This window comes from Eurytemora carolleeae, unplaced genomic scaffold, assembly GCF_000591075.1.
Source record: "Eurytemora carolleeae unplaced genomic scaffold, Eaff_2.0 scaffold598, whole genome shotgun sequence".
Classification (NCBI taxonomy): domain Eukaryota; kingdom Metazoa; phylum Arthropoda; class Copepoda; order Calanoida; family Temoridae; genus Eurytemora; species Eurytemora carolleeae.
The window spans coordinates 155,501-177,525 of record NW_019396493.1 but is presented as its reverse complement, the minus strand read 5'-3'; the positions used below and the strand labels follow the sequence as shown (position 1 = coordinate 177,525).

General features: G+C 31.5%; 1 protein-coding gene across 1 annotated transcript; it reads right to left on the bottom strand.

The window, feature by feature from the left end:
- Nucleotides 1-883: 883 nt before the first annotated feature.
- Nucleotides 884-20,673, bottom strand: LOC111704316 (kelch-like protein 38). Its single transcript, XM_023476530.1, has 14 exons — nucleotides 20,574-20,673; nucleotides 19,106-19,153; nucleotides 18,183-18,237; nucleotides 16,044-16,112; nucleotides 15,358-15,426; nucleotides 12,615-12,697; nucleotides 10,616-10,733; nucleotides 9,863-10,050; nucleotides 7,209-7,295; nucleotides 6,108-6,168; nucleotides 3,997-4,125; nucleotides 2,952-3,050; nucleotides 2,533-2,646; nucleotides 884-1,677 (listed from the first exon to the last, which is right to left on the bottom strand). Exons 1-14 carry the CDS (start codon nucleotides 20,632-20,634, stop codon nucleotides 1,380-1,382), a joined length of 1,479 nt encoding a protein of 492 aa, XP_023332298.1. The 5' UTR covers nucleotides 20,635-20,673; the 3' UTR covers nucleotides 884-1,379.
- Between the last annotated feature and the right edge of the window lie 1,352 nt (nucleotides 20,674-22,025).

The following is a 22,025-nucleotide window of genomic DNA, read 5'->3' as shown; positions in this document are numbered from 1 at the left end:
CGTAGATCAGAACAGGTTGACAAGGTTAACTAAGGTGCCAATTAATCTTTGTTTTTTTCCTTGGAAAGGGAAAGGGGCCGTTTATTAAGTATTTTTTAGATATTTTCATTTTAATTGGGGGCATTTTTTTTTAATTGGGGGAAAAAGTGTTAGTGCAAATTTGAAAATGTTTTTTTTAATTGGGGGCATTTTTTCCCAATGGGGGAAAATGGGTGCAAATGTGTTAGTGAAATTTGAAATTTTAATTTATTTGGGGGCATTTTTTTTAATTGGGGGCAAATTTGTTAGTATTTTTCTTGCCCCCCCTAAAAATGTTTAGAGGGGGGGGGGCCAAAAAAAATTTCCCCCTAGTCCCCCCCTAACCAAATGTCTAGTTGCGCGCCTGTTAACAACTCTATATTTAATCCCATTATCTTTGTAAACTAATGAAGCATATCTTTGAAATCTGAAGCTGTTTGATTTCACAGAATTTTAAATAGTTAAAAATATAAACCACGTTATTTTAAAATCTAAATTTCAATGCATGTAGACGGCAAAAAATGTGACCATTCGTTATTCACTAATATAAATGAACATTTAATTCAGTAAACGAGTTAAAAATTCTTAATGGATTTTAAAACCCCAATAATGCTTTTAAAAATCAAGTTTGGGATTGAAATACTTTTTAAATAAATTCTCTGTTTTAAACAAAATAGCATTCGTTTAAGTTCTTTTCAATTGTACGTTAGTTTTATTGTATTATTCTTTTTAAACTGAATTTTTCTGGAGAACATTTATATAATTTTTTTTTATTTAAATTGTTCGCCCCCTCTGGAAGCACCTTTTTAAAGTTAAAGTCAAGCATACATGTTGTGTTTTTTATTGATTTGCAGTGGAATCAATGTTCTATTCTATGCTACTTTTATTGTAATTTTAATCAATACAAATGTATTTCAAAGAGTTAAAATCTTCTTATAATGGTTTGTTGTTGGAAAAAATACTATTGACTATTGTTGCATTAGAGTGATTAGATCACTTTGAGGTGATTTATGGATTTGATCTGAGCAAGGAACTTTTAAAGAGATGAAGGTTAACGAAACAGAGCTTGACTCAATAATGAAATATGTTGTTTAGGAGTTTCACTATTAGATTTGTAAATATGTAAATTGTAAATTCATCAGCTGATATAATAAACTGATTTCTCATTGGGAGAATTTAAAGATTTCTGAGTTCTCGTTGGTCAAATTTTAGAACTTCTACCAATGAGAGACGGGTAAACTCAAGAGAATAAGTTTGACTCAAAGTAAACAAGTTTAACTCATTCCGACAATTTAAAAGTTCCCAGCTCTGAACAAATATATAGTTTCTTAAAGTGTTAAAAATGCCAGAATCATAAATATTTATGCACAAGGCACTGTTACTGAAGCATGATAGATATGCTTGTGTGCCAGGGTTTCTACAGTCCACGCAGTCCCATCAAATGTTTCCGAGGAGTTTTGAGCATCTGATCCTCCGAACACCATGATCTTATCGTTGACCAGCTCCATGGTGTGGTAGGACCGGGAGAGCTGAAGATCGGGAAGGGGGCTCCAGGTCCAGCTCAGGGTATCCAGAGCTTCAGTTGTATTCAGATATCCATCAGAATATCCTCCGGTTACAATGATATCCGTCCCCTTTAGGATACACGCATGGGAAAATCTAAAAAGTCAAAAATATACTGAGTGAGTAAAAAACCGGGAATTTCGATGTTTCAGACAAAAATAAAAAAAATTTTGTTTGCGTCGGAATTTAAGCATAAAATGAAATGTGACGATAACAATCATGAAAAAATATTTTTGGAACATTGAGAAAAAAAATCGCCAAAACAATTTTTTCAAGTGAATTTTTTAAAAAATTGTTGGGTAATTTTATTCTTTGTAAAGCTGCATTAAATGTTTAAGTTATCAAATAATACCTTGAAGAACTGTAATTACTTTAAAAGTTGTTTTATCACATTCAATTTTTGATGAATTTGTATGGAATTTTGGAAAACAATAGTTAAAACTTTTTCCCAATAATTTTTCTAGTTTTTTTATTTGTTTTTGCCAATTTTTTTTATCGTTAAAAATATATTTTGAATTTTTATCACATTTTACACCCTTTCAATTCTAAAATTCGAAGCAAACTAAAAACTTTTGAATTGTATGCTTTGAATTGAATGTTTGAATGTTGCTGCATTATTTTAGTTAACCCTGCAGTGCAAATCCACTACTTGATATCCAAGAGAAATTACTTCAAACGAATAGATATAAAATAAACTCATATTCAACTAATTTAGCTATAAGAAACATGTTTTACCTATTGAAGTTTTAAACCTATAATGTTTTTGATTTAAGTTATTTTAAGTTACTTAAAAATTGAATTTAATTATTAATCTTTTCTCCGTCTTTTTTAGCATTTGCAAGATCTAGAATTAATACAAGAAAACGAACAGTTCTAAGTCGTCATTAAATTCTTAACCTGTGGGGTAAACAGGAAATAACGTGAAAAATGAAAAAATGCGCAAATCTTTACCTGGGTGACGTCATTTCCGTCATATTTTCCCACGTGTTCGTGTTCAAATCATATTTATCCACCAAGGAGATTTTATCGAAGTTACTTCCACCCAAGAACACTATCTCGTGGTCGCTAAAAAAATCCATTATTTGAAATAATTATTCCTATTATTTTGGTTTGCAGTGATTTTCAGGTTTTGGAGAGAAATTTTCTCTTTTTCGAAAAGATTCAAGAATTTTTAGATTATATTTTGTCCATTGCTGTAAAAAAGTCCAAAATTTGTAATATATATATCTGTTTTTTTTACATCATTATCATTTGACTTACAAATATTCTATAAATGTTCTGATTTTTTTTTTGGAGAAAATTCTGGAACCAATATAACTGTATAGCATGTAAAATTCAATTTACGTTGACCATGATAAAGTGTTATTTACCTAATTGGTACAGCACAGTGAATATTTCGGTCCATTTGTAGTTCTCCTGATAATAGTGTCCAGCTCGTTCCATCAAATATCTCCATTGAGTTCATGTAACTAGAAATATTATTTAAAATATTTTGATTTATCACACTCTCTACTAAAACTCGCTCTTTCTTCGGTCAGAGTACCGCAAATCACTGCAGTAAACACAGAAAGCTTAGTTGAGGTTGATCATAATAAGTGAAACCTTACTAAGTGACTCTTTTTGATACAGGGTTGTCATGAAGAATAAGACTTCAGAGACGACTGTTCGGAATTTATTGAGTCATTTTTCTTACATCCATGGTTCCCGGGAGTTAAAACAAACTCTTTGCAAAACCATAAAACAACCATGCAAAGACTTTAATTCAGAGTTTGAATTTAATGAATTTGAGCCGCGTCTCAAATCCTCCAAAAACCGGTTTCAATTGAGTGCCGGCGTAAATCTTAAAACATTAATACAATTTTAAGTAGAACCAACCATATTTGAGCCGCGTCTCAAATTTAAGCCGCTGCTCAAATGCTTTAAATTCGGCCTCAGACTGAAGACCTAAGGTTAACATTCAGATCACAATATTTAAAGATGCTTGGATCGTGCTTAAATTTTCATCCTTTACGGGTAACCCTGTATCAAAAAAGGTCATTTAGAAAGGTATCACTTATACAGTAAGCTGCTACGTAGAGTAATTTTAGATAAAAAATAAACTATTCTTATCTCGCCTGAGATGAGATGAACTGAATTAGAATAAACACAAAATAAACCTTTTTATATGCCAAATGAGTTATAACAAATGTTACTCTTATATTATGGAAAGTACATGGCAACTGAAACTGTAAAATGTAAAAATTTTATTTCTTAATGCAAAAAATTTATATTTTCTATATCTGAACTCTTCAAGGATTAACAGTGGGGCCCACATAACTATGGAATATGAAGACGATTTTAAATTATTTTCAGGCATCTGATAAAAAATGTCGTTTTCCTAATCTACAGTGTGGTGGGTCTAACTGTAGAATTTACCCTGTAGTTCCCAAGCCTCCGGCAACCAAAATCTTGCCTCCGATTGTATTCATAGAGAAGGAGGATCGTTCCAGGTACATCGGAGGGACCTCAGCCCAATCATTTGGAACATTTTTGTAGCATTCAGAACTATAAATAAAAAAGAGAAATGAAATAAACCATGGTTTATAAACTCTATATTCCTAGTGATTACTGATGGGCATCGGTTTGAGGTCCGTTTTAAACCTTTAAAATTTTTAGACTTTTGAAAGGCTCAGCAAAAATCTGAGAAGAAAATCCTATTTCAAAATTTTTTATTTTTATTCTATTTTGCAAAATTATGCTTCTGACCATATAATTTGCCTTCCAACATGATGGTGCAAACCTTTGATTTTTCAAAATTAGATTTTTTGATTTATCAGAATTCATAGTTAATAATATCTAAGGCAACGACATTGGATAGCGAAGAAATAGGGATTAACAAGTCAGAGTTTGTGGCAAAGAATAAAACTTCTCAGTGTCGAGATCTATATTATCGTCCCACGGCGGGATTTCAAATCTATATTATCGTCCCACGGCTGGATTTCAAATCTATATTATCGTCCCACGGCTGGATTTCAAATCTATATTATCGTCCCACGGCTGGATTTCAAATCTATATTATCGTCCCACGGCTGGATTTCAAAAGGACTGATTTGAAATCGCCCTCCATTTAAAAAATGGCATACTCGATTCACAACGATATCCTTTAAATCTGTGTCTGATCATTATTGTAGAAGATATTGTCGTTTTTCTAGCTGAGTGATTAAATTTTACTTTTCCATTGTCTCTGCAAGTAACAAATCCGAAAACTACTTCTTTTAAGATTCTGGAATTGAAAATAGTCAAATTACGTCGAAAGTCTCTTATAAGAATATTCAAAATTACAATAAATCAAATGTATGCAATTTTGTTTGTTCTAAATGTTTTTAATATTTTGTCGAGGATATATATTGAGTTGATACAGATTGGTCATTATCGATTTAAAAAATATCGCATTAACCATAGTCAGGAGGAGGAGGTCAAATATATGCGACATTGCGCTCCAACTTTACGTACAAGTATTAAAAAAACTAATATATCCGATTACATATTAGAAATTCAAAATATTCTTCTGAAACGCTTTTTAAAAATAAAATTCGAAAATAAAACATATAATACATCTTGCGTGTGGTCTACTTTAGTTTGAAAATTTGAAAATTTGAAAATTAAAAGATAAAAATGATTTGAGTCATTAAAAAGATGCCAACTTCAATTGGGTGTATAGTAAAAACTTTTTTAAAAACAGTAAAATCAATACAATCTTCTTTCTTTCTTTTACTTAAGAAATGTTGCTGCGGATTTTGTAATCAGCAATGGTTGCAACTGGTATATATTTATTAAAAATGTTCAGGGCACATTTTTAGAAATAGCAAAATTACAAATTACAAAATTTTCTAATCGAAAATTCATCATTAAAAGAAAAAACATTGCTTTTTAATCCCTATATCTTTACAGCCTGATGATGTAAACCTTTGATATTTTATACTTCACAACTGATTGATAAATCAGAATTCATAGTATGAAATATCAAAGGTCTACGACATACACATTAAACCAAACAGAGTATAAGAAGGTAAAATTTCTGCAACATTACTATGGTTCAACACAAAATTTGGGCCCGATCGGTTAAGCCGTTTTGACGGTAATGGGATACAAACAAACAGACAAGCAAAGTGTATATATACTAGGTTTTTAAGGCGCTTCGCGCCCATCTTCTATTTCAATTGTGAACATGTTCTCTTTGTGTACATTGTGTACATTGAAAAACAAACAACACAAAAATTTCGCATATTTACGTGACGTGGTATTTACTTTAGTTTGAGGTGCATGATGTTTAAAAGATATGAGGATTAGAAAATCAGAGTTTGTGGCAAATTAAATTTGCTAAAAGCCTAAACTACAGAAGTGACAGAAGATTTAGCATAACATCTAAATGTTAGACATAAGCATTATTTATTTGCTCGTACTATGTAGATTCTTCTTTGAATAAATTATATTGTTATCTAACTGTTTGTCTAAATCAACAAAATGATAAGTTTCTTAATACGTACATAAAATAATTATCTGCAAACCCTCCGCAAAGATATACTTCTCCGTTGAGAACTGCAGCTCCTAATTAAAGGGATTGTAAATGTAATTTCAAGCGAATCTCCCATTGTAAAAGAACAGCATGTCCTATTCACAACGATATCATTAAAATCTTAATGAAATATCCATAATCTTTTCTTTGAAAATGTAATATTATAATTGTGGTTTCTCTTTACATTGACTTTGCGCATTTCTGCTTCAGAAACATTGATTAGATATAATTTGTAAGGATAGCGTTGTGAATCGGGCATGCCCTCTTTAAATTCTTTTCAGAATAGATTTAATGATTTGCAAATTAACTATTTGTAAAAACTGCTGATGTTGAAAATCATCAATGAAGAGATCTACCAAAACAAGAATAGATAAATCTACAAACCAGTAGTTTCAATAGTTTGAGTAGTTTCAGAGACGAAAACATGGAAAGAACTTTACAAACTGGTTTGTGAATTTATCTGATTTGAGCTGAAAACTTTAGAATTAATAGTAATGCCGATCGCTTGATCTGAATATCCTCAGTGGACAATTTTGTTTTCTACTTAATATAACTTTGTTCTGACCAATGAGAGTTCTTTAATTGATAGCGCCCCAAAATTTCAAAATTTCTCGCCTTCTAATTGGCTATTTGGGTTTCCCCTCTGATTGGTTGAATTTTATGCACTTTTGTAGATATAAACCTAAGATTAAATTAATCTTGAGATTAATAAAAAGATGAGATCAAACATCGAACTCGACATCCACAATTCGAAAGTTTTCAGCTCTGTTTCGAAATAGTTCTATAGTTTTCTGATTCTAACTGTAAGGACAGTGCCAAGAAAGTAAAGAGTTAAATAGAATTAATTAAATTGGATTAATAATAGGATTAATTAAATTGGATTAATAAAAAGGTTGGCCCACAGTGACAATCAATAAAACTGTGAATCATTGAAGATGACAATTTAGTAACCTTGGGTGTCTTTGATGGTTTTAACATTTGCATTGTTTATTAAGCTTTTTAATATCATAACTTAAGTCTGACAGTCGTCTGTCTATTCCACACTTTTATGAGTAAAATTGCTCAATCTTGCCTGGATTTGTATTTTTGGAAACCTTAAGCTCAGCAAAACTTTTTAATTCACAAGGACTGCTCTCTATGTGACTCCCATTCCTAGTTTCTAAACAGGATTGTTAGTTGTATTGTATTGTATTGCATTGTATTGTTGTGTATTGTATTGTATTGTATTGTATTGTATTGTATTGTATTGTATTGTATTGTATTGTATTGTATTGTATTGTATTGTATTGTATTGGATTGTATTGGATTGTATTGTATTGTATTGTATTGTATTGTATTGTATTGTATTTTATTGTATTGTATTGTATTGTATTGTATTGTATTGTATTGTATTGTATTGTATCGGGAACCCAAATTTACTTTAAAAACTCAAATAAGAATTAACCCACTCTACTTAGAATTTTTAAACCAAGCTAAGAACATTCCCGTGGTTCTACCGAGTTCCCTGTTCAAAATTCGAGGCTAGTCGGTAGGTCAAGTGGTTCACGAGTTATGACCAGACAATAGATATTCATATATATGTTGCCAATAGCCCGCCAAACGGCTGGATCGAATTTTTTGTGGTCACTCATGGGTGGCCGAAGGGTGTTATAGGCTAAAAGAATTCGAAATTTTTTTCTTCAAAATTTTCGTTTTTTTTTCAAAAAACATTTTCCACGGGCAACGCCGGGCCTTTCAGCTAGTACTTAATATACCTAGATAAAAGATATATAGATATAATGCTTTACTGAGGAAAAATCAAGGCTACACATACAGTTCCAGTGAACTGGACGACTTTTGTACAGTCGTCTCCTAGGAGTCGTCTCTATGGTCTCATTCTTTGTGGGTAACCCTGTAGAAACATTTTCATTTGCATTTGCATTGTTTATTTAGCTTTTATTTAGTAAGTAAAGTGTACATTTTTAAAGTAGAAAATAGATAAGAGTTGATCATGAGTAGGGTTTCCAGCAAACGAAACGTTTCGCGAAAAAATGCGAAAGTTTTCGCAAAAATGCCAATTTCGTGAAATGAGAAAATTTTGTGAAAACATTTAGTTAAAACTCATGGTTAAAACTAATAACTGCAACAATTAATTGCTTAAAAGAACTTGTGGAATTCTCTGCTCTGATAGCTTAATATTTATAGAAGTTGTATTATGTCATATAAATAATTTCTCTTCCTTTACTTTAATAAATGTTTGATAAAGAGAATTTGATTTCAATATCTTTTTAAGTTCTGTCTGTCAGTTCACAATACATACGTTCAACTGTGATTATGAGCCAGCCAATAATAAGAAAGAATCTTTTAATGGACCAATCACATTTTTCGCGAAACTTTTGAATTATTTTTTCGCGAAACGATTTTTCCTTTTCGCTGAAAACCCTAATCATGAGTTGATTTAAAATGACCTCAATTAAATCCTTAGAAATGCGCAAACAAAAGTTTGATTTCATAATTCTATTTAAAAATGTTTACGGGGGCAACTTACGATTTTCTACAGGGGGGGGGGGGGGCAAATATATTATGGAATTGTGTGCCCCCCCCCCCCCATTTGCATAATATTCGTTCATAATATGCGCTAAGGGAGGGTGTAAAAAATTGTATTTATGAATTATCGAAATTTTGAAGGATTAATTTTTTGTTATCCTTTTCCAGAGGGGGGTGTGGGGCGGACATCAATCCTCTAATAAGCGTCCACAGAATGTTTACCAAAAACTGTATTCCGTTTACAGATTTATTATTACAATTCATTTGAGACCTATCAGACGTTTTTCGGTGCAAATTTGATCAGAAAGAGCGCAAACTCGATCTTTAAAATTCTCATAGATTGTTCATTTTTGAGATTTTGAGAATCAATGACAACCACGAAAATTGTAACAACAAATTCTGCAGTAAACTAATTAGTTGTTTAGGAACAGGCTGAGAAAATAAAATTCTTATTTAGTTGGTTTCTGTCTCAATGTTGAAAACTATTTTTTGCAGATTTCTTGGAATTTTTATGAAAAAATGACATTTAAAGAATTTGAAGAAATCTGCGAACAATTATTCATAAGGAATAAGAAAATCAATATAATGATGAAAAAGAAACAATTGATTATAACATTAATATATTGACGAATTTCTAATAAGAAATATATTCCTAAACATCTAATTAGTTTACTGTAGTATATTTTGTTACATTTTTCTTCATCGTTTTTGAATAATTTTTATAAAACCGATTCTCAAAATCATCCCTTCAAAATGGCCAATCAACTCGAGGATTTTGAATATTAAATTTGCACTCTTGCTGTACAAATATGCACCGTAAAAACGTCTGATAGGTCTCAAATGAATCCTATAAATGTCTTAATAATACTGCAATCTCAGTTCAACTACCATACATTGCCGGTCACTCAATGAGCTAAGACTTACGACGTCAGACAACTTTAAAATTACTCACAAATAGTCAGGCAAAAGCCTAGATAAATTCTTGTATGTCTATGGGCAAAAGTTTATAACAAAAATTAATGCGATTGTCGTCTTTCGATTGTCAGTAAAGATGTTGTTGTTTGTAATTTACTTGTTTTTAAAAATAATATGCCCTGAATATTTCAAAAATACATTAATGAAAAAGATTCTTATTTAACAATGAAAATTTGAAAAACGAAAATTATTCCATTATTTTCTATCAACCACTGTGCCAGGTACCTGCTCCGCCTAGGAGAAGTGCAGTACTTTGAACTGGTTTAGGGCCAGGGCTGGGTGTTGTTGACTGTGTTGTTGTTGTTGTTGAAGATGTTGTTGGGAGCACTGGAGACAGCTCTGAGCAGAAGTTGATGGAAGGATGAACTGGTCCACTCACTGCATTCTCCCTCTCATCCATACCAAAACAGGAACTAGAAACAGGAATTGGAAATAGGAAATGGAAACAAGAACTAGAAACAGAAACTAGGAATAGGAACTAAAAACAGGAATTAGTAACAGAAGCTAAAAGCAGAAACTAGAAACAGGAACTAGAAACGGGAAATGGAACCAGGAACTAGAATTAGGAACTAAAAACCGTAACTAGAAACAAGGCTAGATTCAGGAACTGAAAACATTAACTACAAAAGAAAATAAGTAAAAAGGAAATATAAACCGGAACTAGAAACAGGAACTAGGAACAGGAAATAATAACAGGAACTAGGAACAGGGACAAGATAAAGGAACAAGAAACTGGGACTAGAAACAGGAACTACAACCGGGAACTGAAAACCGGAACTAGAAACAAGAACTAAAAACCGGACCTAGAAACTGGAACTGAAAACCGGAACTAGAAACAAGAACTAAAAACCGGACCTAGAAACTGGAACTGGAAACCGGAACGAGAAACAGGAACTTGAAACAGAAACTAGAGACCGGAACGAGAAACAGGAACCAGAAAAAGGATCTGAAATTATGTCTTAAATTTAAACTACTAACCTTAGAAGGACACAAGTTGACCACTTGGAGTCAAATATAAAATATTTACAATCTGGATACAATCCTGTATCTTGGCAGAGATCCTGACATGATGCAGCATCATAGATATACGGGATACCTAGCAAATATATATATTCTACATATAAAATACATAAACGCTTAGGAACCCAGCGTTGCTCAGGGTACTCATAGTTACTCCGGCAGCTTACCCACGCTTGGTCGTAAATTACGATTTTAGATACGGAAGTTAGCGATATTATCTTTTTAATGAAAGCGACATTTTTATTTCAGTTTTTATTGTAACTTTTTTTTAACTACAAGTTTGCAAGCCAATAAGGAGAAATTTTTGTAATTGACAACTTCTCTTTGTTTCCATCTTTTTGTGTATCCATGCTGTTTAAAAGCTTGATAAAAATCAATATTTTGGTCGAAAGTCGTCTTCATTATATTGATAAAATCGCCTATAAAACGCAACTTAGAATATCAAAACCAAGCTTGGAACATTCCTCCTGAGTTCCCTACTCAAAATTCGAGGCAAATCAGCCAATCAGAGACAAACAGAGATTATTACTTTAGACTTGGATAAGACTTCAGCGACGACTCTACGGAATTTATATTGTGTTTTTCCTTATATTATGATGTTCTGTAAATTTAAACATATTTCTTTCTTTGCTAAATCATTTAATAAGTTATTAAAAGACTTAATTTTACCCTGGGATCATAAAATTTTAAAAGTTTTTGGTCGTCTTTAAAGACTCATTCTGTGCGGGTAACCCTGTATAGTGTATATATATACACACATTTGCTCAAAACGAATGCAACTTTCGAGTTGTTTGCGTAGTTGCATTTTTGAATATTTATATGTGTGGACTGTACTCTGTAGACATAATTTTAATTAGGTTTCTCTCCGTACAAAGTGAAGTTTTCGATTCAAAACGGTACCCTGCTTAGCTATGTATAAACAGGATTCACAACGGTACCCTGCTAAGCTATATATAAACAGGATTCACAACGGTACCCTGCAAAGCTATATATAAACAGGATTCACAACGGTACCCTGCTAAGCTATGTATAAACAGGATTCACAACGGTACCCTGCTAAGCTATGTATAAACAGGATTCACAACGGTACCCTGCTAAGCTATGTATAGACAAGAAAGCATGAGATCATATTCTATTTGAAATCTTTTATCTACAACCTTGTTTCTCCATGAAGTTAATTGCGATTTTCTGCTACAGAAACAATGGATGAAATTGTTAGAATTAAGCACTTTTCAAGTTAGAAATCGACAAGATCTTTATTATTGACGGGTATTGTTGTGAATCGGGCTTATCTGTCTTTAATTGAATAATGAATTGAAATTACTAACAAAAGTCCCGTTAGCTGTGAAGAGCGAGTAAAAAAAATATATTTTATTTTGAAAATTATTAATGTAGATGAAAGTTAACAAAAGTTCAAACGATTTTTATGTACAGTAATAACCAAAATCTCTTGAATAGAAAAACGACATTATAGCAATATTTAAGTTTATTTGATGTTGTTACAAAGCAACTAATTTTACTAAACACTTATTAAATAACTAGTTAAGTTAAATGGGTCTGTTTACACTGCACACTTGCTGTTTCCCATGCTTATTAGACTATTTAAAGTCATAACTTGAGTTTAAAGTCTTTTTTCTATTTCAGAGTTTCTGTGTTCTATTATTTCGTAGGTGTCCCAGGAAACATGACACTTGGTGAATATTTTTTTAAATGTCTTCTCTTCAATATAATGTATTAAATATTCAAGACATTTTGCAGTTTATTTCTTTAAAAAAATCTTTTACTCAAATTTAGTTGAATTGAAATCAATTTAATTCAAGATGACTCCCATACCATATTTTGTATTATTCTCTTTGGTATCAAACAACTTAACAAATTATGGAAGAAGACATTTTAAACTATGCACCAACTGTCATGTTTCGTAGGACACCCTTGTAACTCTGTATTAATTTTCTACCTGCTAATATATTATTGCTATTCTTTTCACAGACATTCCCAGTGTTAAACTTAGTACAGCAGGTACCAGGGTACCAGGATACTCTAGGTACATATATCAAGCAATTAAACAGCAGGATCCAGTGTCCGAATTTAAAGAATTTAAGCCGTGTCTCAAATCCCCCAGAAACCGGTTTCAATTGAGCGCCGGCTTAAATCTTGAAAAATGTAATACAATTTTAAGTGGAACCAACCATATTTGAATTCTTTAAATTCGGCCTCAGGGTACCAAGATACCCTGTTTGAAAACGATGGTTGAATGACGTAACAAATTGATTAATATTTGTTATAGAAATCTTTCAAAAATTTTCAGTTATTAAAAAAATTCTTTTTATTAATAAAACTGACAAACTTAGTTGAATGCACTTTAAAATTACATTAAGCACAAGGTAACAACCACAAAATATTACTCTGGGGGCTAAGACGAAAAAAGTTAAAATGATTTTAAGTCATGATTATAATTTCTTTTCATTTTCTAAAAGCATGATAATGTTGCAAAGATTAGTTTTAACCGGAGATAACAGATATTTACAGGAACGTACTTCTCCTTAGGGACGAGGCATTAGTTTAACCTATAATGATGAGATAAAGATACTGTACTCAGTGTACTATGTGTATTAACCAAGGTACAGGGTGTCCCACAAAACAAGACAGTAGCGAGTCTTAAATCTGTGATTTAGTTTGTGATATTCAGTCGTCAATCTACTTGAACATGTATGATTCTTAAAACAAAAGTCCTGGCATTTCCAAAATGTGGTCTAACTTTTTTGTAATGTCAATATGACCAGAGCTGAAAACTTTAGAATGAGATATTCTTAATCATGATCGCTTAATTTGGTTATCCAATGTACACACTCTTGATTTTCTTCTTAATCCTCTTTTTGATTTCAATTTTATTAAAAAAAAAAAAAAATTGTCGAAATCTGTTTTTACTATTGAATAAAAATTGAAAATAAACATGGGTTAATATATATACTATGTGTAATTTCAAAACTTAAATTAACATTAAAACTTAACGTCAATATACTTTTTCATATATTACCCATCAAAAAGAACCGGAAATAGATTAATATATAAGCCAACAAGTAAAGGACCGGAAATAGATTAATATATTAGCCATCAAATAAAGGACAGGAAATAGATTAATATATTACCCATCAAGTAAAGGACCGGAAATAGAATAATATATTACCCATCAAGTAAAGGACCGGAAATAAATCAAAATATTACCAATCAAGTAAAAGACCGGAAATAAATCAAAATATTACCCATCAAGTAAAGGACCGGAAATAAATCAAAATATTACCAATCAAGTAAAGGACCGAAAATAAATCAAAATATTACCCATAAAGTAAAGGACCGGAAATAAATCAAAATATTACCCATCAAGTAAAGGACCGGAAGTAGATTAAAATATTACCAACCAAGTATAGGACCGGAAATAGATTAAAATATTACCCATCAAGTAAAGAACCGGAAGTAGATTAAAATATTACCAACCAAGTAAAGGACCGGAAATAGATTAAAATATTACCCATCAAGTAAAGGACCGGAAATAGATTAAAATATTACCCATAAAGTAAAGAACCGGAAATAAATCAAAATATTACCCATCAAGTTAAGGACCGGAAATAGATTAAAATATTACCCATAAAGTAAAGAACCGGAAATAAATCAAAATATTACCCATCAAGTAAAGGACCGGAAAAAGATTAAAATATTACCCATAAAGTAAAGAACCGTAAATAAATCAAAATATTACCCATCAAGTTAAGGACCGGAAATAGATTAAAATATTACCCATAAAGTAAAGAACCGGAAATAAATCAAAATATTACCAACCAAGTAAAGGACCGGAAATAAATTAAAATATTACCCATCAAGTAAAGGACCGGAAATAGATTAATATATTACCCATCAAGTAAAGGACCGGAAATAGATTAAAATATTACCCATAAAGTAAAGAACCGGAAATAAATCAAAATATTACCAACCAAGTAAAGGACCGGAAATAAATTAAAATATTACCCATCAAGTAAAGGACCGGAAATAGATTAATATATTACCCATCAAGTAAAGGACCGGAAATAAATTAAAATATTACCCATCAAGTAAAGGACCGGAAATAGATTAAAATATTACCCATCAAGTAAAGGACCGGAAATAGATTAAAATATTACCCATCAAGTAAAGGACCGGAAATAGAATAATATATTACCCATCAAGTAAAGGACCGGAAGTAGATTAAAATATTACCCATAAAGTAAAGAACCGGAAATAAATCAAAATATTACCAACCAAGTAAAGGACCGGAAGTAAATTAAAATATTACCCATCAAGTAAAGGACCGGAAATAGAATAATATATCAAGTAAAGGACCGGAAGTAGATTAAAATATTACCCATAAAGTAAAGAACCGGAAATAAATCAAAATATTACCAACCAAGTAAAGGACCGGAAGTAGATTAAAATATTACCCATAAAGTAAAGAACCGGAAATAAATCAAAATATTACCCATCAAGTAAAGAACCGGAAGTAGATTAAAATATTACCAACCAAGTAAAGGACCGGAAATAAATCAAAATAATACCCATCAAGTAAAGAACCGGAAGTAGATTGAAATATAACCAAACAAGTAAAGGACCGGAAATAGATTAAAATATTACCCATCAAGTAAAGGACCGGAAATAGATTAAAATATTACCCATCAAGTAAAGGACCGGAAAGTGAGTAAGCACATTCCCCAAAACATTCTGTGACATTCTCACAGCCACTGAAATCAATAAAATTTTAGAATTTTTACTTAAACCTGTATAAATAGCAAGTTGGCGGCAAGAGGTTTAACTGACCAACATAAGTAAAGATAAGATAAGAGATAAGATATTATAATGACTTCTATAAAAACCAGGTCAAATGCAAGGTTTAAACTGCCTTTTATTGTATTACAGCAAGTCGGAGGCAGGGTTTAAGGCCTGCATAAATAGGAGATCAGAGGCAATGTTTAAAATGACCGGTAAGTAGCATGTCTGAGGTCGGAGGAAACTGACCTGTTTTAGTAGCGGTCGGAGGCAAAAACTTACCTGTATAGATAGCAGGTTGGATGCAAAAAAATGGCATGTATAGATAGCAGGTCGAGGCAAGGAACTCATCTGTATAGATAGCAGGTCGGAGGCAAAAACTGACCTGTATAGATAGCAGATCGGAGGCAATAAAATGACCTGTATAGATAGCAGGTCGGAGGTAAGAAACTGACCTGCATAGATAGCAGGTCGGAGGCAAACTGACCTGTATAGATAGCAGGTCGGAGGCAAGAAACTGACCTGTATAGATAGCAGGTCGGAGGTAAGAAACTGACCTGTATAGATAGCAGGTCGGAGGTAAGAAACTGACCTGTATAGATAGCAGGTCGGAGGCAAGGTTTTAAAGTTGATCCAAGTAAAATTTCCACAGTTTGAATTACTAAGAACAGTAACAAATATTGGTGTTATACAAACTTCAAAATGTGTAGTTAGATAATCTGGCTCCTTTTAACTTTTCAAAATTTTAAAAAATACTTTGAATATGCACATTGCATACAGCGCACTACGCAACCAGGGTTACCAGCAAAGGCTAAGACTTTTTTTTACATCTTTCATACAGGGTGTCCCGAAAAACATGGCAATTTAGTGACGAATTCTATATCGTCTTTGTTATGAATTAGCATTTTAAAATCCATCAGATTATTATGTCTGTTAGAGTTTATTTGATGAAAAGGGCTGTAATTATGTGTGTATAATGTCTCCGCAAGATGAACGGTAAAGACGGACAAGTTCACTCTGTTTGTATTCTGTAACTATATTGTTCAACCGTATGGGCAGTCAAAACATAAACAAACAAACTGTAAATATAGCAGACGAAAATATTACAGGTAACAGGTTACAGCTTTCTGAGTAGGTATTACTATATTAAATCAAAGAATTAATTAAAAAGACGATATCAAATTTGTCACTAAAACGTTTAATTCATAAGTTTGTAAAAGCTTCAGTAAACTTAGGAATTGTTATATAAATAAACAAATCAGTACAGTCGTCTCTAAACTTGAAATCAGTACAGTCGTCTCTAAACTTGAAATCAGTACAGTCGTCTCTAAACTTGAAATCAGTACAGTCGTCTCTAAACTTGAAATCTTCGTATCTTGTACTGAAAACTTCAAAAGTCTTGATCCATGTTTTTAAAAATAACTGTATTCGATGTAAATATAAAAATAGTTTTCGTAGCCACAACCTTTCTACACCGGGACCCATAGAATTGTGAACCGTGTAAGAATATTAAATTTATTAAGCATTTACTGGTAGCTTGAAAATCATGTTTATCCAACTATTTTAACGGTCATCTCAATAATCCATAATTTTATGGATCCCACTGTGTGTACAGATAAGCATCTTTTTGAGGTCTGTCTTTAATTTGTTAAGGTTATTTGAATTTCTAAAAGGCTCCACACAGGGGCGGATTTTAGCCAGGGGGCGGGGGGGGGAGATTTTTTAAGGAATAAAAAAATTCTGAAAAGAGGAACAAAAAATTCTCAAAAATAAAGGATTAAGAGTCTATGGACACAGTGTCAGGAATAGATACATCAAGCAAGTTACAAGTTACAAGTAAGGAACAAGAAAGGAAACAAACAAAATGAAAAAACCTCATTTATACTTTTACATGAATCAGGAACATTAGTCAATAAAAGGAACATAATGCAAGTTAAGAACAAAAAGAAATGACTAGGAAAGTTATATGCAAGTAAATTAGGAACAATATTACAATTTTGATTAATAAGTAAGGAACATTACTTTGTGGACACTCATGGTAGCCTAGAGGCGACACAAGCAAAAAATTGTATTTTTTTCTAATTTTTTTTTTACGGGCAACGCCGGGCCCTCCGGCTGATTTTATTATATAAGTCTAATATTTTTACAAATATCTACATTTTTCATTCAAATTCTCTTGTAGGTTTTTAATACATCGTATATTAAATTTTAACAAGCTAGATGATTTATTTAATATTTAATATCATAATTCCTTCAAATAACTTGGATCGAAGAAGGGGTAAATACACGATTAATCAAATTGAGAACATTGTTTTTATTAAATTGGGAACATTTTTTGCATCAAAATATTAGGAGGGGGGCCGGGGAGGAACAAAAAAAATTTATTCTGACCAAAGATATTCACCAGAACGATTGGTGAACTCACTTAAAAAATCGTTTAAGTTAATAATTTCGGTTAGAGAAAAATATTTCCTTAATGTGACAAAGCAAACTTATATAAAATCGGATGTTGTTGGGTAAAAAATATCTGAGATATTTTTTAGTACATTTAAAGCCAAAAAACCTTGAATGTGTAAAAACGGACCTCAAAACCTCAAAATCTCAAAATCTCATAACCTCAAAATCTCAAAACCTCAAAATCTCAAAACCTCAAATCCTCAAAACCTCAAAACCTCAAAACGAAGTCCTTCCCTAAATGGCATTAAACCATGCGGCACCAATTTATTGTTTCCTTGCGCAAGCATTCTGGCACTCCAACTCGTTCGGCACATTCTCAATAGAGTCAACTTTAAACACAATAGATTTCATTTATTTGAATTCACGTTGGTATATTTTAGATATTTAAAGGATTGGACCAGTTTAATTGGCTTTGAACATTTGATAAACAATTTTTAGGACTTTTTTAACAATTGCAAAAGATCATTTGATTTCAATTTTTTCTTTAAATGTTAATCATTAAAGTTGCAAGAAATGAAGGTGTCAAGCTAAATATTTTAAAATATGCTTTCCTGAAAGATTTTAATCATATTTTGAAATTTATATAAAAAAGATATTTTAACATTTTTATCAAATCAATTCTTACAAGAAATCTGAACTGGGGAAAGCGGCAATCTTCAAAATTGAAAGAAAAATCCATCAAATTTCATTTTATATTTTCAAGGTCAGCTTTTTAGTTGATGCAAACTTTGAATAAAAAAATTCCTTCAAAATTGGTCTCCATATTTTTTTGCAACAAACTCTGATTTTCTAATCCTTACATATTTGCAATCCGAGGTCGTAGTCTAAGCTTAGATATTTTAAACAATTAAAATATTTTAAACAAAATATCAAAGATTACCACCATCAGAATGCAAAGATAGAGTGTTGGGAAAATTTGGTATTGTGGCAAAGACTCAATTTCTTCGGATTACAAAATTTCACATGATCAAAAGAAGGTTAATGGGTAATCAAAGTCTAATTTTTTTTTATTAAACGTTGGAAACCAACTATAATGGAAGCAAGAAAATCCGCCAAATTTGTTACTTCAAATGTATGAAAAGCAAAAATCTTCACCGGAAAGTCGGTTCGCCAATTGCAGTGTCCTGATATCTATTTTTTGGATGAAAAAAATCATAGTTTTTTTGCTAAATTAATTAATTAAATAGAAATGTATTCCTAATTCTTTAATTTCGCATATTTTATTCTCGAGAAACAAATCACACTCTTCAAAATAACAACTTCGTTTAAAAAAATATATTCTATGATTACATAAAAATATATGATGAATTTTTTATCCTGAGAACTTTTGTGTTATAAAAATTAGTGCAGGGGATAATAGTTCCAAAACTAACACTTGGCCCATTTCTAACACTGAGTGTTAGAAATGGGCCAAATCTGCAAAATTATCTTTTTCAAGAGTATATATATTTTTAAATCCAAGACGAGTAGAACAAAATTACACCATATACAATGTTAGAAATAGTGTTAGTTTTGGAACTAATGTCCCTTGTAGTTTAACAACATTTAAAATATATTTTTAGATAAAAATAAAAAAATGCCGTGTTACCCACAGAGGATGAGACTTCAGAGACAGTAAACATATTTTACAATACTTTTTATTATTTTCATGATGGCATACGATTGTACAGTTCTTTCTTTCTTTGTCAAATCATTAAATAAGCAATTTAAAGACCACATTCAAGGCAGAAGACTTAACTTGTGATCAAATTATAAGACTTTCAATTCGTATTTACAGTCTTATCCTTTGAGGGTACTCCTGTATCTCCCTCAATGATAAAATTAGCTTTCAGAATCATAATAAAGAGAACTGTGGCACTGTTAAATATCTATGCATGTGTGTAATTGTTTAAAGTTTATGTTTTAATCCAAATTTTTAGAAATTCTAGATTATTAAAAGTCCTTCAACTTTTTGAAGATATAATTAATTTAAAAAGATTAATTAATATGTACACAAGCCTATCTTGAAAGCAAGAGTTTAATTGTGTCATGACATGATGTAAGCACCAAGGTTAACTAATGGGGGTTTACTTTATTAATTGTCGATTCTTCCGTTAATTTGACTTTTTAAGTCTTATTTGAACCCAAATTACTTTGCAACCTGCTAACCTTTTATATAACAGAATTTTTTAGTTTAAAACATCACAGGTCGACGATATTGAGTTGCAAATATATAGGATTTTAAAATTACGATATATCAACCCTATAATCTTTAAAATTTTGCTTTTATAAAACTTTGAAATACTTTTATTCTAAAACGAAATGGAACAACGAACCAAAAACATCGTTTTTGGATCTTTTTTTGCAAATATTTCGACCCTGAACGAAAATATATGAAAAGAAACGAACCAAGAAAACGAATGAAAAGAATTAACAGCACTAGTGTGCTGTATGGGTAATCCCGTTCATCAAAAGAACAAGAACAGTGTTAATAAAGTTTTTTTTTTAAATATCTTGTTTGCTGTTTGAACTTGTTTTTTTAAAAAGGTACTCCTGGATACCCTTGCAAAATCGCGTATGCAACTTTTTCAAAAAAAAATAATGTCAGAGTTGGAAGTAGGAAAAATTAATGCTCATAGGGTCTCTCCCTTTTAAGCTTAATTAATGTTAAAGCTGTTATTTATTCCTGAAAGCAAAGATGGTGTGATAATGTTTGCAAGAAATAATAATGTTAAAATTAAACTCATGATGTAGCGGACAAATCCAGACTGTAATTCTTTTATCTGAGATTCTTAACACGTTAAAGTTAATGTATTCATGCATGCTATCTCTACCGTGTTTACAAAACGAACAAATTTTGTCCATTTTTGTAGAATATGCAAATAAGTAGGGTTTCCACGAAATGACTTTATTTTTGGCGAACTTTTGCGCATGTAGAGCACAAATCTTTGCTCGTTTTTACGCATTTTTTTTGGCGTAATTTGCACAAATATTTTTACGCAAAAATATATAATTATGCTTCCCTAAATTGGTTTATTTTACACCTGCAGTTACAAAAACTTAAAAGTAAGGGACTAAAATTATAAGAATTTGAGACCGAGAAACTTGGTAATAAATAAGATCCAATGAAACTGACTGTTGAGCGCAATTTCATGTGAATCTCCATGCAAACTGCACAGACGGCAATGCTCGATTCATAATATTGTCCTTGCGTTGTCGGATCAATTAAGAATTAGATATCCAGGTTTTGGTTTCTTTAACCTAGTAATTTTCGTTTGCAAGAGAATTTCGCATTTATTGCTTGTAAGAAGCAATGAGAAGTTAACAGAATTAAACATGTTTCGAATCAGGAAAACGACGATATCTTATACATTTTTGATCAAATTAAGGTTTCAATGGTATCGTTGTAAACGGTCCATGTCATCTTTACATGAAGGGCCACTTGAAACTACGATAACGGTCCCTTTAGTCGTTAATTATGAATAACAACAGTTCATTATATCATATGAGTGACAATTTTATTTGCATCAAACTATTTTGCTGGTCATGCTCTAGTTAATCGTCATTTTTTAACTGCATACACATAATTTTTCTTTCTATGACAAGTGATTTTTAGGTCAAGCAATTTGCATTTTTTAAATCCTTCTTATAAAAATCAGTGCTCTGGCATTGCTTTTTTTGGAAAAGGTATTGTTAATGGGTGGACCTTAAACTTTTGCTAATTTTTTTTGCAACGCAAAAAAATTAGGAATGCAATAGTTCCTGGCGCCTCTGTTTCTGTTTTCTGCCTATTGTCTCAAATCAAGAACCAATTTTATAACATGTTAATTGAGCAAATCTGACCCCCTGTTCCTCCGTCTTCTCCAAACCCAGTCCCACGACGTATCACATCAATTCAGTTCTAATTGATACCACGGTAAACTGCCAGGAGACCAACCTGAAAACAGCTCTGCTATGGCTGCTCTCCTTCCGTTGATAATTAATAGAAATCATATAAATATTTAATTTTGTATGCACAACCTGTCATATTTTCAACGGAAAAATAAATTATTAGATTAGATTAGATTAAGTTAATCACAATTATTGACCGTTCAATTAACTAATCAGTTTGGTGAAAAAATAGGAATTTTATTTAAGT